Consider the following 15,823-nt stretch of genomic DNA (forward strand, 5'->3'; position numbering starts at 1 on the left):
CAGGAGGCTGAGATCTGAAGATGGAGGTTCAAAACCAGCCCTGGCAGAAAAATCCATGAGACACTCTATCTCCAAATTAACCAGCAAAATGCCAGAAATGGAGTTGTGGCTCAAGTAGTAAAACATCTGCCTTGAGTTAAAAAAAAAAAAAAAAAAGCTAAACGTTAGCATCCAGGTCCTGAGTTCAAGCCCTAATACTAGTCCCAACTCCCCCCGGGGCCATATGGAGAGGAGCTCATCAGAAACAGGAACTGTTTTTTTACCTCCCACTGTTCCTTAGCCAGGATGATTCCAGAAGATTGAAGCATTGTGTCTGACAAGGTAGGGTAGCTAGCTGGGGATTAGATGCAAACGCAGTGGAAGGATGGTTGTTGGTTTCTTATTTTCAGAGTTGGGGTGCTGTGCCAGCTTGCTGGAGTGACTGTGGTCCCCCCCCCACCCCCCAACATCTACATGAAATGGCAAGTGAGATCAAAGGGGTCCTAAGTACCTGTCGGAGAGCAGGAAGGGGCAGACGTCCGGCACGGGAGGCGTCGGGGGCCGGAGCTTGGCCAGGGCCATGATGTGCTGGAAGGTGATGTCGGTCTGCGTGCTGGCGTGGCTCACCTCGGGGAGGGCTCCGTAGGCGGGTCTGCCCAGCGGCGTGCGCCGCAGCACCTGCACCACGATGGGCGCCCGGGCGCTGCGGAACGCTTCCACGGCCTCCTGGTGGGTGGCTCGGGAGAGGTCCTTCCCATTGACCTGCAGGACGCAAGGACACGCTGCTGGCGTCGGGAAGGGACTCCCCGAAGGGCAGGGGACGCGTCCACCCACCCTGACCGGAATTCCATAAGGGAATGTTGAATCAGACCGTGACATTTATTGAACTCTTTGCCAACGCGAGGAAATGAAGAGGAGATTGGAAAAAAATAATGATTTTCACATCTTTATGAACTCTCTGGGCTTGATGAACAAAATATGATCAGGAATGATTAGTAACGCTTATTTTAATTTTTTTAAATTTCAACTTGCTGTTATAAAGGTGACGTACAGAGAGGTTACAGTTACATAAATCAGGTTCAGGGAAAGAAGACATTTCTTTTGGGACAACATGGCCCCTTCCCTTGCTCTCTCTGTTTTCCCTCCCATCCCCACCCACAAGTTGTATTGTTCTTTTTCAAGATAGTGTCCAGTGAGTACCACTGCTGTAATTGTTCACCCTTTGTCCCTCCCATTTCTGTGCCCCCTTCCCTGACAAATACAGATAAATGAACAAACAAAAGAAAAACAAAATGAAAAACAAAACACATTTCCATTTTCTGGAGTTCATTTTGATATATATTATTTTATATGATCGGATGCACAGAGTCATTGTGCCGTTGTGATCCCCTCCTAAGAGTATCCTCCGTTGATCTCACTGTGTGTGAATGCCTAGAATTCTGGATAATGTAGCATGTTTCAGTGCATTTTAGATCTAGTGTCCACAATAATTTTTTTTAATGTTAGATCTAGCTTCCACGTTAATTTTTTTTAAATGACAAAACATGGTCACCAAAATTTTCACATAGTAGAATGCTACAAACCCACCTATTAATCTTTGGGTAGTGATGTTTCCAATATTTAATCCAAATCTTACTTGCCTGAAATCTACTTATTTAGGCGTTTGTCACATTTCCTTCATATTCGTCATTTTTATTCAAAGCTTTGCTATGCCAGGCATTGGTGGCTCAAGCCTGTAATCCTAGAGACTCAAGAGCCGGAGATCTGACGATTGTGATTTGAAACTAGCCTTGGCAAGAACGTCCATGAGACAACTTATTTCCCAATTAACTACCAAAAAGCCAGAAGTGGAGCTGTGGCTTCGGTGGTAGAGAACCAGCCTTGAGCAAAAAACAAAACATAACAAAACAAACAAAAATCTAAGGAACAGGGTCTAGGCCCTCAGTTCAGCTCTAGTATTGTCACCAAAAACAAAACAAAAGGCCACAGTAAAACTTAGTTCCTGACCATTTGAAATGTGTTCCATAGACCACCAGCAGCAGCAGAGCCAGCAAGACATACAGAACTGTGTATCCACCCCGAATCTACAGCACCAGAAGTAGCATTTGAACAAGCTCAAGCTGATCTATATATGATGACAGAAACTCTGCCCTAAATACCCCTGGAAAGAGTACACCGTGCCCAGAGGGGGCTCACATGTCTCAGTTTGTATCAATTTAAGACTGTGTAAGACAGAACAGGAAAAGTGATGATGCTAGCATCACTTTTCAGAAACTGTCCTCAGCAGTGGCAGAATCGTTGGCATTTAGCATCAGAGAAAAGTTCTTTTCCCCCCACACCTTCCTACAAAGAGCCAGCTCTGTTCCCCAGTTTGCCTTGCACCCAGACCACCAGTCCACTTTTCCTCATTGTTACTCAGATGGCTCTCAAATGCTTATTAATTTGTTCCCCTAAGAACACAGGCTCTTCGTGGAAATGACTTACTAGAGTACTCTAGAATCCAGTAGCTTCAGGATTCCTCTGCTAAATGAGTGAGTAATGTTTATATTTGCTTTTGCAAATAGGAAGAGATACATTGTGAAACAATACTGTGTCTAGAAATGATTGCCATTTCCAGACATCATAAAAAGCCACCTGCTTATGGATGAGGCTTTGAGAGTTCCCTGGCTACCTAAAAATGAAGAAACCAGAGTCTCTGAATTGCAAGAACAATTGCTGATGTTCAAATAAGCTCTCTCTCTCTCTTTCTCTCTCTGTGTCTCTCTGTTCTCTCTCTGAGTAGACAATTGCTGACATTCAAATAAGTTCTCTCTCTGAGTAGACAATTGCTGACATTCAAATAAGTTCTCTCTCTCTCTCTCTCTCTCTCTCTCTCGTAGACAAAGGATATGCATGTTTTCAAGTGTTGGGGGCTTCGGAGGGGGGGAGGCGGTAAATAATACAAAGCTAGGTAGAAACTGTCCCGCCACATAGACTCAGACTTAATGATCTGGAGGACTTAATTTACTCAATGGACCTTGAAAGAGTTAATGTGCCTTCAAAAAAAAAAAAATGAGCAGTTAAGTTTCCACACCAGCAAAATACGTCCCAGTTCAGTTCTTGGCTCACTAGTAGGGAATCTCAGCTGGAGCTGGGAGTGGAAGTTGCTGGTATGCATACTTCCCTCTTGTGTGTACACTTTCTCCATGGGCTGAACAATAGTCCTGGAATTTCCAATGACACACTTTGGTATGCTGACTTTGGCATGTGGGAAATACAGGCGCTGAACAGCATTAGTGCCTTCCTTGAGCTCTTGAGGGACAATCAGTGCTCTGGGCCTGGGTGTTGTACCTGAGCTGTTTTGCTCAAGGCTAATGCCCTACCACTTTGAGCCACAGCTCCACTTCTGGTTTTCTGGCAGCTCATTTGAGATAAGAATCTCATGGACTCTGGGCTAGCTTTGAACTGTGATCCTCAGATTTCAGCCTCCTGAGTAATTTAGGATTATAGGCATGAGCCACCAGTGCCCAGCAAATAGATTATTGAGGCTGACTGTGTGGTCATATGATTACAAGGAGAATCCATGCAGCAGGGAAGGGTCACCACTTTGTCCCCAGACTGTCTTATGATGCCCCTTCCCAGGGGAGGTGGTCCACACTCTTCCCTCTGAAAAGAACTCTCAGTCACAATCTGTTATCAGCTATTTAACATTGATTGAAATGTTGTCAACCTGTTCCTTTTCCTATAAGTCTTGCATCAAGAGCAACCTCGATGAGTGGCATGAAATAAGGAAATCAGTCTTTCCTGCTTGCTTGCTTTTGTGTATGTGCTTGTGTTCATGTGCATACTGGTACTAGGGCTTGAACTCAGGGCCCTGTACACTCTCTTGGCTTTTTAACTCAAGGCAGAGGCTCTCCCACTTGAGCCATACTTCCACTTCTAGCTTTTTGCTGGTTAAGTGGAGATAAGGGTCTCACAGACTCTCCTGCCCAGATTGGCTTTGGACCTTGATCCTCAGACCTCAGACTCCTGAATAGCTAGGAGTACAGATGTAAGCCACCTGTATTCCTGGCTTTCCCTTTCCCCTTCCCTATCTTTTTTTGTCTCTTTTCTTTGTCTTTCTGCTGTTGTAGGGATTGAACTCAGGACCTCACACTCTGATTTGACTTTGTTGCTCACAGCTAGTGCTTGCTCTATGGCTTGAGTGACACCTCTAGTCAAGCCGTTCTGCTGGATAATCAGAAATAGAGTGTTAGATACTTTTCTGTTCCAGCTGGCTTGGAACTCTAATCCTCAGATCTCAGCCTCTTGAGTAGCTTACATTACAGGCGTGAGCCACCAGTGCTGAGCCAAACTTACATTCATTATCTTCAAAGCAAGAACTTTTAATTGAGTTTCCTTCTGATAATTATGTTTTATTTGGTGTTCACATAATGTATAACTTTTTTGGACAATGCCACCCCTTCCCTCATTTTCTCCCAGTTTTTCCCTCCCATCCCCACCCACAAGTTGAATCATTCATTTTCAACATAGTGTCTAGTGAGTATCACTGCTGCATTTGCTCACCCTTTGTCTCTCCATTTCTATGACCTCCCTTACCCTCCCCAAAACATACAAGACAAAAGGTATAGAGTATGGTATTTATATGCAAATTTCCTTCTTTTATCTGAGGATAGTCAAATATAATTTTACAAAAGGCCAGTCCACACAACCTCAAATATCTTACTTCCCTATTGGGGAATGCTCTTTTCTTCCAGTTACCATGTGGCTGACCTCTATTTTCATAAGCTATTTAATATCTCTCAAAGTAAAGATGTGTCTGACCTTTAAAGGCTCTCCTGCCCCACGTGTTCCCTTAGCCAAGTGTAAGCAGGGTTGATACTAAATGTTCCTCTGCTTGAAGTTCATCAACACAGCGTTAGCCTGCCGAAAGGTCACCGCTTTGTAAGTCATGCCTCTCACAACATGGTAAAGAATAGATTAATTGCAATTTTCTGCCAGTTGTTTTGCTCAGTTATCTTCAGTTATGGCTAGGACGGATAATATTAGAAGAGTGTCTGAAGTTGAATCTATAAGGAAACTCTATAGGAAATCAAGCCATAAATTAGTGGCCAAACTTCATTTTCTTCAAGTTGTTAGTTTCTACAGCCAACAAGGAATTTAGTGTATCATGGTTCCATAGTCTTATTCTATTTTTTCATTCATTCATTCATTGGAGTACTGGGGATTGAAGGCAGGGTCTTACCTTTATAAGGCAGATGCTCTACCACTTGAACCACACTTCCAGCTCTTTCCCTGCCTTGATTATTTTTGGGGTGACTGCCAGTACTGGGGGCTTGAGCTCAGGACCTGGCTACTGTCCCTTAGCTTTTTTTAAAGGAGTTGTAGAAAGGGATTTTAATTAGCACTTAGATCATGAGTACAATGCATCTTGATCAATGTCACCCTGTCCATTGTTCTCTCCCGTCTGTCCCTATTTCACTCAGGGTTAGCACTCTACCATTTGAGCCACAGCTCCACTTCCAGCTTTTTGAAGGTTAATTGGCAATAAAGAGTCTCACAGACTTTCCTATCTAGATGGCTTCCAGCCATGATCCTCAGAGCTCAGATCTCAGCCTCCTGAGTAGCCAGAATTGCAGGTGTGAGCCACCAGTACCAGGATAATCCCAGTCTTTTTTTTTTTTTTTTTTGGTTGGTCCTGGGGCATGAACTCTGGGCCTGTCCCTCAGCTCTTCAGCTCAAGGCTAGCCCTCTACCACTTGAGCCACAGTGCCACTTCTGGCTTTTTCTGCTTAGGTGGTTCTGAGGAATCGAACCCAGGGCTTCATGCATACTGAGCCACTTTCCCAGCCCCAATCCCAGTCATTTCTGAAGTAGGGTCTCATTTCATGCCAGGGTGGCCATGGCTGTGATCTCCCTTACCAGTGTGTGAGGATGACAGGCATGCACATTGCGACCAGCTATTATAATTTCCCAGTAACTGGGATAATTGATGTACACTATTGCAGCTGCCAATGGCTGAGACAGAGTCCTGTGAACTTTTATTTCCATGGGCAGTTTGATCTGCAATCTCTCAATCTCTGCTTCCCAGGCTTGAGCCATCACATCCAGGCACATTCAATTTCTTTACCAGAGTATTTTCTTCCTTCTTTTTCCTCTCTCTTCTCTGTTTCAGTCTTACCTTTGCTTCTGTGTGGACAATATGCAATTTTTGTTTTGCACAATTCAAGTCAAGATGGAGAAACCCTCTATTAAGTAGGTATTCAAGCACATGGAGGTAAACATTCAAATACTCATATACTTATGTATTTAAGCATGTACCCTCAACCTTTCTTGGTGCTCAGTAAGTAGTAGGAAGCTCTTTTGTTACAGGAATACAGGGAAGTTAATTTTCAGGAGAACAATTAAATATATAGTGTTTGGAGGAAGATTGATGAAAGGAAATAATTTAAAAAAATTCCCAGTAGCGTCAGGTTATGGATTAAAGTTCACATGCAGAAGAGTTTCATGAGGGAAGGCAGTTTGGTTTAAGTATATACTACAGAAAATGACTTTTCTTCAGGGATTGTTAGAGTGAGTGGGTTGAGTGTCATTATAACCACAGATTATATAATTCTATCTAATACTGTAACATCTGACAATTTGATAACTTTATCCCCAACTGAGTTGGACTATGACAGCCAAGCCCACTGAAGTACAGCTGGGAAGATTCACGTGCTTGATGCTTAGCAACTGGCTATGAGTCTCATAGTGGTGAAGACTGGGCACAGTAAAGGTGACTAAGTCATCTGATTGCAGAGAAATGGAAAAGCAGACAAATTAAACAAAAAAAATAGGGAGCTAGAACTGCCAACAGCAAGGAGGGACATTGATCAAGATGTATTGTATTCATAAACTGCTTTGTGAAATGGCAACTCCTTTGTATTACTACTTAAAGATAATTTGAACTGCTTTTAAAAAAGAAGGAGATAGGGGGCTGGGAAGGTGGCTCAGTGGTAGAGCGCTTGCCTTGAATGCCTGAGGCCCTGGGTTCAATTCCTCAGCACCACATAAGCAGAAAGAAAAAAAGCCAGAAGTGGCGCTGTGGCTCAAGTGGTAGAGCGCTAGCCTTGAGCTGAAGAGCTGAGGGACAGCGCCCAGGCCCAGAGTTCAGGCCTCACGACCGGACCCCCCCCCCCTAAAAAAAAGAAGGAGATAACAGCGATTGAATTTCAGCGCTGACATGCTCTGGCAGGCTAACTTTGGGATGGCAAAGAGCGAGGTGCATGTGTTTTGACCACGTCACGTGTGAAGCAGTTACATGATATATATTTGATTGGACTAATAGGCCTGCATGTGATAAGAAACTGAAGACAAATTGATCGTGGGAGACAAACTGATCACTTTTTGAGATCTTCCCCTTACCTGCACTTAGCCTGGGTCAGTTCTAGACAGACAGCCTTCAAAATCAGATGCTGCTCAAGTGATGGCTTGTAGCAAACATGGAAGTTTTGAAGGAAAAGCAAGTGTCATTTTCCCATTGTACTATCAGGTACAATCTTAAGTGGCTAGGGAAACAAAAGCAGTTACTTTATAGCAATTGGTGCCAAAGGTGTATGAATATATTTGTTTTGGCAGGTGGGCTTTTTACTTAACACACTTCATGTGTTAAGTAAAAAAGGATACTACTCAGGAGGCTGAGATGGAGGATCCCAGTACAAAGCCAGCCCAGGCAGAAGAACTTGTGAGATACTATCGCCAATTAACTAGCAAAAAGCTGGAAATGGAAGTGTGGCTCAAGTAGTAAAATGCCATCTTTGAAATAAAAAGCTCAGGGAAGGCACCCAGGCCCTGAGTTCAAGCCCCAGTACTGGCACATTATTGTTTTTTTCAGTGACTGGCAGCCTCTGCTTAGATAGGACTTGCTCCTCTTGGATTATTCCTCTAAATCCAGCCAGATAAAATGTTTTCTTGAATATCAGAAAACCAACAAGATTCCTTATGGCTTTTGAAGTGCAACCGAGTTCATGAATACCCAAGTCGTACCCATGAATGGCCATTTGTGGAGTCAGTTATGTGGGACTAATGCTGGTTTCCAAATCATCTCCATGCCTCTTAGATAAAACAAGGGCTTCTGAACATCTGGATCTTCCAAGACAGAATAAACAACAACCACTCAAAGACTGCAGTATGGTTCCCATGGAAGAACACTTGGCACATTACCACAAATCAACCAGCCACCACAGCACACAATGAGAGAAGTATCACCACCAAGGATTGGGTATCATTGGTATAAGGCACATTTAACTTCAAATAAGTATAAAAGGCTAGAGTATTATAATTTATGCTGCACCTCACTTATTTATAAGAACGCTCATGCTCACAAATAGTAAATAGCATTGATGTTGTGCCTAAAGTCACAAAGGGAATGTAAGTCTCTATTCTTGCTTCTGATCAAAGTCTCCAAGTGATAATAAGAGTAGCAATGCCAGAGCAGGGTTTAGCAACATTCCACAGGAAGAGGAAATAATAGTTAAATTCTGGCTAAATGTTTGGTACAGAAGGGATTCAAAATAATTTTTAAAAATCTATTGTCATTAGAACACTTGTCATATACAAGTTAATTTTAAAGAGTTTTCTTTTGTCTTAGTACTGGGATTTCAGCTCAAGGCCTCACACTCTCACTTGGATTTTTCACTCACAGCTGGTACTCTACCACATGAGCTAAAGCTCCACTTCTGGCTTTTTGCTGGTTAACTGGAGATAAGAGTTTCACAGACTTTCCTGCACAGGCTGGCTTCCCTCAGGCTGGCTTTGAACTGTGATCCTCACATCTCAGCCTCCTGAGGAGCTAGAATTACAAGCGTGAGCCACCAGCACCTAGCTGATTTGAAAGACGTGAACATTTCTTTCTAACTTGGTACACGATTCTATGTGGCCATCTGTTACCTCTGTTGAAGACAGCGTGGTATCAAAAGTATTTATAGGGAAAGGAATTCACAGAATAGGAATTGTGCAAAATGATACGAAGAAAACTGTGAGTGATGGTCTAAAATTAACTTCAATCTTTAAAAAAAATTATTGATGAACAATTATTTAGTATGTGCTTATGATAGGGTTTCAGAGCATATGTATATGCACAAACAACTTACCAAAATGAATACCAGGAAGCTACAAGGTATGATATGTGAGTGGGAGTTCAAGGGTAGGCAGGGGCAGAGGAATGGAGAGAGAAGGGTAGGGGCATTCAGTCATAATGCCCAATGTGCATATGTGAAAAAGGAAGTAGGGAACTTGAGGGGAGGGGCGGGGTTGGGGGAGATGGAGGAGAATGATGGAAGGGTGACGTGGATCAAGATGCATTGTGCTCATAAACTGACAAGTTCAGTTGAAACCCTTTAATACAACTACTTAAATAACAAAAAAGAGTGGCTAGGCACATATAAAAGAATATTACATTGCTTTGATCCATAAGTCCATCTGTCCAATGTCCTGATCTTAATATGGTGATGAGATTAGGAGCAAGTGTGGTAGTCATCACATGTGACAGAATGAGCAGAACCACCCAGAAGCTGCTCTTCCACAGAGAGGGACAGGAGGCTTCTCTCTGTGTAGAAGAGGGTCGGTCGGGCAGCAGCCACTGAGTCCCATGGCCCCCTGCTTTCCCACACAAATGGCATCTAGCCTAGACTGGCTGAACCCCTGTTCTCTGCCTGGCAATGTTCTCTCAGGAACACAGAGCCACAGTGGGTGGATTTTTGTGGTAGAATACAGAGCCACGGTGTTTTGTGTGTGAACGTGCGGGTCCTGGGGCTTGAACTAAGGGCCTGGGTTCTGTCTTTGGCATTTTGCTCAAGGCTAGGTAGGGCTCTACCACTCAACCCACAAGTCCATTTCCAGCTTTGTTTGGTGGTTAATTGGAGATCAGAATCTCATGGACTTTCCTGCCTGGGCTGACTTTGAACCTCAGTCCTCCTGAGGAGCTAGGGTTATAGGCGGGAGCCACCCAGCTCCTGGCTCCACTGCACACTTGGGACTGTGTGAACTTGCCTTGTATGTTTGCCCCAAAGAGACTGCTGTTTAACCTAGAACTCACAACATGGGGATTTTCCCCTTGCTAGGTACCTCCTGTTCTATCATATACACTTACAATCTGAAAACTTAAGTTAAAAAATAATTATAGGTCATAGCATTTATTAGATAGTTGACACTTAGCAACGCAAAGTGATGTGGAAAAAGCCAGTATGAAGTTGAGTTCCTGGGCTGTGAAGCCTGTGTCACAATGCTGGTCCTGTGTGTTCTTCATGTCCCTCCATAATGCACTTCAATGGTGAGGTTTTCACAAAGTGCAAATAAGACTCCCTTTACCCTTTCATACTGAGATATTGTAAGCTAGGTGCTAGAGGCTCCCACCCTGTAATGCTAGCTACTCTGAAGACTGAGAGAGAGCTGAGGATCCTGGTTTGAAGCCAGCCCAGGCAGGAAAGTCTATAAGTCTCTTTTAAGCAGCAAAAAGCCAGAAGTAGAGGTATGGATCAAGTGGTAGAACATCAACCTTGAATGATAAAGCTCAGGAACAGTGCCCAGGTTCCGTGTTCAATCCCCAGTACCAGCACAAGCACATGCATGCACACACGCACACACACACACACACACACACATGTAATAAACCAATGATTTGTAAACTTTTCAAAACTAGTTGAGCTCTAGAAAATCTTGGTGATGTCTCTCACCACTGATTTCTGCCTTCATTACCTTTTTGTTTTGTTTTTTTTTTTTTGGTCTTATTTTTGTATTGCTTTCTGCATTTTATCTTCCTTTGCCTTCCCCATCTGCCACATTTCTCTTCCAGATAGTCCCATCTGGGATTTGAAGGGTACTTATATAAATTACTCTTGCAATTAACAGGTCGTGATATACTCTAATTTGAAATGACAGCAACAAACTGAAATGTACACAACATAGTTACATTTAGGTGTTTCTATTAAGTCTCTCATTCCTCATGAAAAATGAAAGAAAGGATTGTTTCCCACCTTGACCTTGTATCTTGATCTGTATCTACGCTTGTATCCTGATTTGTCCTCAGACCCACAGCCTCCTCTTCTCTACCAGCTCTGGGTATTATGACATTGACATCCACATGCTGCTTGGCTAGGCTGTTGGCTTCATGAATATGGTTTGGTCCAACCAATGATCAGGGCACTGTTACAGGTTTTCAGCTCTCTACCCACTTGAGTTTCATGATGTGAGCTTCCTCGTGGCCCACATTCCCCTGCTCGGTCCATGGGTGCTCCATCCACCTTTTCCATGTCCACTGGACAGCATGGTAGATAGGCTTAATAATACTGGAGTATGTTGCTCAAAATTACTACATTAAGAGGAGGTATTAAATAATTCACTACACAAAAACTGTGAGGTAATTGATATATTAGTCTCATTCAATCATTCTACAATGTATTATCTGCCATCTGAAAATATAACTAAATGAATGGAGACTTTGCTCCACGGCTGCTTATTAGATTCTAATTCATTCTGCTGGCAACTCTCTAAATGGTCCAACCCCAGCAAACTTAAAACTGCTGGTAGAGGTGCCAATGACTCATACCTGTAATCATAGCTACTCAGGAGGCTGAGCACTGAGGAGCATGCTTCAAGGCTAGCCCAGGCTGGAAGTCCATGAGATTCTTATTCCTGAAAACTGGAAGTAGAGCTGTGGCTCAAAGTCTAGAGCACCTGCCTTGAGCAAAAAAGCTAACACAGCACCTAAACCCTACTACTGGCACAAAGAAACAACCATTTGTGCCCATTTTTCCCCTTGGAAAGCCTCCTCAATATAACTAGATCTGAAACATCTTTGATTTAAACAATAACAAACAGAACATGAACTGGAATGTATTATTTTTGTAAATTATTTTCACAACCCAAGTGAGTTATATCTAAAATACAATTGCCAGGTTCTCAGATTTAGCAAAAGTCAACAATTTTAAGGGAAAACTAGTAATGTTTACTGAGCTACAGCTAATTTGTACAGTTATTCTGTAGACTATCTTTCTATTGGATTGAGTTTCTCCATTGCTTCAGATTATGTATTTTTTTTTACAAGAATGTCCCAGAAGTCATGTATTTCTCCACTACTGATCATGCTACAAGAGGGGAAAGAGAAAGGCTCTAAAATAAGCAGAACATGTTAATCAAAGTTAGAATTTGGGGGTTTCTGAGTAAATAATATTTGAGAGTTCGTTGCATGTTTTTTTTGTTGTTCTGGTTTTTTTTTTGTCAGTTGTGGGGCTTGAACTCAGGTACTGGGCACTGTCCCTGAGTCTCTTTGTGCTCAATAGCACTCTACTACCAGAGCCACACACCACTTCCAGTTTTGGAGTGGTTAATTGGAGGTAAGAGTCTGACGGGGACTTTTCTGCCTGGGCTGGTTTTGAACCGTGATCCTCAGATCTCAATCTTCCAAGTAGCTAGGATTACAGATCTGAGCCACCCCAGTGCCCTACTTAGTATGGTTCTTGAATGTGTATGTAATGTGTGAGAGGGAGATAGGACTTGAACTCAGCTCCTGAATTCTTGCTTAGCCTTTTCGCTCATGGTGGGTGCTTTACTTCTTGAGATCAAGCTTCCCAGTCATTGAACATCTTAATTTAATTTTAACTTAATTTTATTTTGTACTAGTATTGGGGCTTGAACTCAGGGCCTGGGCACTGTCCCTGAGCTTCTTTGCTGAAGGTTAGTACTACTCCTTGAGCTACAGCTACACTTCCAGCTTTTTGGTAGTTAAATGGAGATAAGAGTTTTATGGATATTCCATCCCAGACTGGCTCCAAACCCTAGTCCTAAGATCTCAACCTCCTGATCAGTTAGGATTACAGACCTTGACTGAACATTTTTGGTTAAGTATGAAATTAAGTCAAAATGTTTCAAAACACTGCTTTATCTGTCATTAAACGTGGATTCATGCTGTAATCTTTCAGAGTTCACGAATAATTATGAGGAAATGATGGGTGAAGAGCTTCCTGCAGAGTTTGTTTCTGGTTTTGCCTATAGTCTTTGAGAACATTCCTACTCTGCTACCCACAGGCATGTGCACGTATGTATCCCCCCCCACCCACAGACACACACAGACACACACAGACACACACACAGACACACACAGCCCTACTAGCAAAAACTGCAGATTGGTATCACCCTCTTTATCACTGTCATAAAAGTTCATTTGAATAGCACCTGAAATTCTGTTTTTCTTTAGTCTAGGCTATTTAAAAAGATAGATGACTGCCTTCTGGCTAATTGTGGGAGTTCTTTATTACTATCAAAAGCCATTTTGTATCTCAAGTGACTCTATAAGCAATGAATAATGACTTAAAAAGTCTGTGGAGAAGTGTCTCCGATAAAATGGTAGGATAACAACTACTTACTGACCTTTTATGTCCTAAGATAATGCTGAGCTTGGGTAGGTGATTTATTAATAAACCTATCTGTTGAATTTTGACATATCACATCCAACTATCTGAAGTCTAATGAGAAATTCCAGTAGCGACATAGAATCTTCTCAATGGGCTTAAGGTAGTTAAGACATAGGGCAAATGTTGTTTGTAAAGAACTCTGGCTGGGCACTGGTAGCTCACAGCTGTAATCTGAGCTATTCAGGAGGCAGAAATCTGAAGATATGGTTCGAAGCCAGCCTGGGTGAGAAAGTCTATGAGACTCTTATCTCCAATTAACTACCAAAATGCAGGAAGTAGAGCTGTGGCTCAAGTGATAGAGTGCTAGCCTTGAGCAAAAAGCTCAGGCACAGTGCCTAAGCCCTGAGTTCAAGCCCCAAGACCAGCACGTGCATGTGCCTGTATGTGCATGCATGTGCATGTGTGTGTGCATGCACACACACACATCCTCAAATTATAAATTGCAAAGGCAGAAAAAGAAATGAACCCCAGGACACTGAGCATCTGAGAGATGCAGGTTTGCACGTGGCAGAGTTCACACACACACAGTACAGGCAGTGTGGATGGTCTGACTGGAAAAGGATGGGAAGGGCTGGAAAATGGTCTTTGGAGCTCCATTCACTATGTAGGCCAAAGACCTCAGCAGACTGGCAAGTTTTCTACCACAACCTGGCATCCATTTCTACTCTGATCAAGTAAATCCACACAGCACAAAAGCATACATTGTAAAAGTTAAGCTACACAAGCATAAACACATTGTAAGTTGGTGCCCCTCCCCGGTAGACTTACATATTCAGTGTTGATTTTAGAAATAAACAACCACTTCTTCCACTACTCTGAACTTTCTTTATAGTTACTGCCCCATCATAAATTCTACTATCCAGCCAGGCACCAGTGGCTCACGCCTGTAATCCTAGCTATTCAGGAGGCTGACATCTAACGATCACAATTTGAAGCCAGCCTGGGCAGAAAAGTCCATGAGACTCTTCTCTCCAGTAAACTGCTCAGAAAAAGCTGAAATGAAACTGTGGCTCAAGTGGTAGAGTGCTAGCCTTGAGAAAAAGAATCTCAGGGACCATGCTCAGGCCCTGAGTATAAGCCACAGGACTGGCACAAATCAATACATTTTTATTATTCTAGTCTATTTTCTATTCTGTTCTCTGTTCTTCTCTTTCTTCTCCTCTTCCCCCTCCTCCTCTTCTCCACTTTCTCCTCCCTCTTCTATCCTTCTTCTCCCTCTCCCCTGTCTTTCTTTGTCTCTCTCACATACACAAACAGAATTTTATACTTTCTAAGATTCTCTACTCACTCATTTATTTTTAACTTGCATGGGATATAGGCTTTGAAAGATATCTTGCCCAAAGGAATATACAAGACCTTTAGAACACATGGATTCCTGCAAGGAAGTGCTGGCATGCCATACAGGAGTCTCTTTCCATACCCGCATTTCTACACTAGTGCCTGCAGGATGGAAGGTATTTCATATGATCTGAAAGGACAGGTGACGTCTAAGCAAACTGTCATCACTCTAGGAGAAGCGGGTGGTTTCAATCATACCCAGCAATCGATTCTGCCTCTGGGATGCACTCTGGCCCTTGTTGACACGAAACCATAGTGGAAAGGCCTTGTCCCCAGGGAAGGCCCCAAGCTTTTCCATCCACAAATAAATCTGCTTCCCCTGTGCACCAGGCTCCTGGCTGCCTCAATGCCCATAGGTTTGGGAGAGAAATATTCTGTCTTATTTTTTTAAAAAATACATTGCTGTGCAAGGAAACCAAGTATTTAAGCAAATACACTTAAAATAGCAATGGACACTTTTATAGAAAATATTTGGCCTTTGCTCTAGTAATTTCCTGTACATGGCCGTCTCTAAGTACACTTGAAATGGGCAATAATGACAATCACAATAAGAAAAGGTCTTGAGCATTTACTGGAAGTTACACTCTACACAGTATTAACAAGACTACATAGCTACAATGTGCAAAAGAAAACCAGAGTTATTCTAGAAAATTATTTTTAAGTGTCAGTAGGACACTAGTACATGGTTGGTAGGAATAGAAACTTGTTCTAACTTTTTGGAAAGCATTATGGAAGTTCCTCAAGAAATTAAATGCACAAGTTTATACTTATGGAGGTTCCTCAAAAGACTTCACATAGAACTCCCCTATGACCCAGCAATCCCACTTTTAGGCATTTACCCAAATGATCACAAACAAGACCACACTAAAGCTACCAGCACAACTATGTTTATCACAGCATTATTTACCATAGCTAAGATATGGAACCAACCCAGATGCCCCTCAGTAGATGAATGGATCAAGAAAATGTGGTATGTATACACAATGGGATTCTATGCCTCCATCAGAAAGAATGATATTACCGTATTTGTTAGCAAATGGAAAGACTTGGAAAAAATTATATTAAGTGAAGTAAGCCAG

General features: G+C 42.5%; 1 protein-coding gene across 1 annotated transcript in view; it reads right to left on the bottom strand.

Moving 5' to 3' along the window:
• The window catches only part of Pdzrn4 (PDZ domain containing ring finger 4), a 142,114-nt gene that overhangs the window by 60,069 nt on the left and 66,222 nt on the right, over positions 1-15,823 (bottom strand). The window contains exon 2 of the mRNA XM_042677680.1: positions 491-741. Within this exon, the coding sequence (XP_042533614.1) occupies positions 491-741 (251 nt within the window). The remainder of the gene's footprint in view (positions 1-490; positions 742-15,823) is intronic.

Source organism: Dipodomys spectabilis, unplaced genomic scaffold (assembly GCF_019054845.1).
Source record: "Dipodomys spectabilis isolate Male_0828 unplaced genomic scaffold, ASM1905484v1 ptg000039l, whole genome shotgun sequence".
NCBI classification, from domain to species: Eukaryota; Metazoa; Chordata; class Mammalia; order Rodentia; family Heteromyidae; genus Dipodomys; species Dipodomys spectabilis.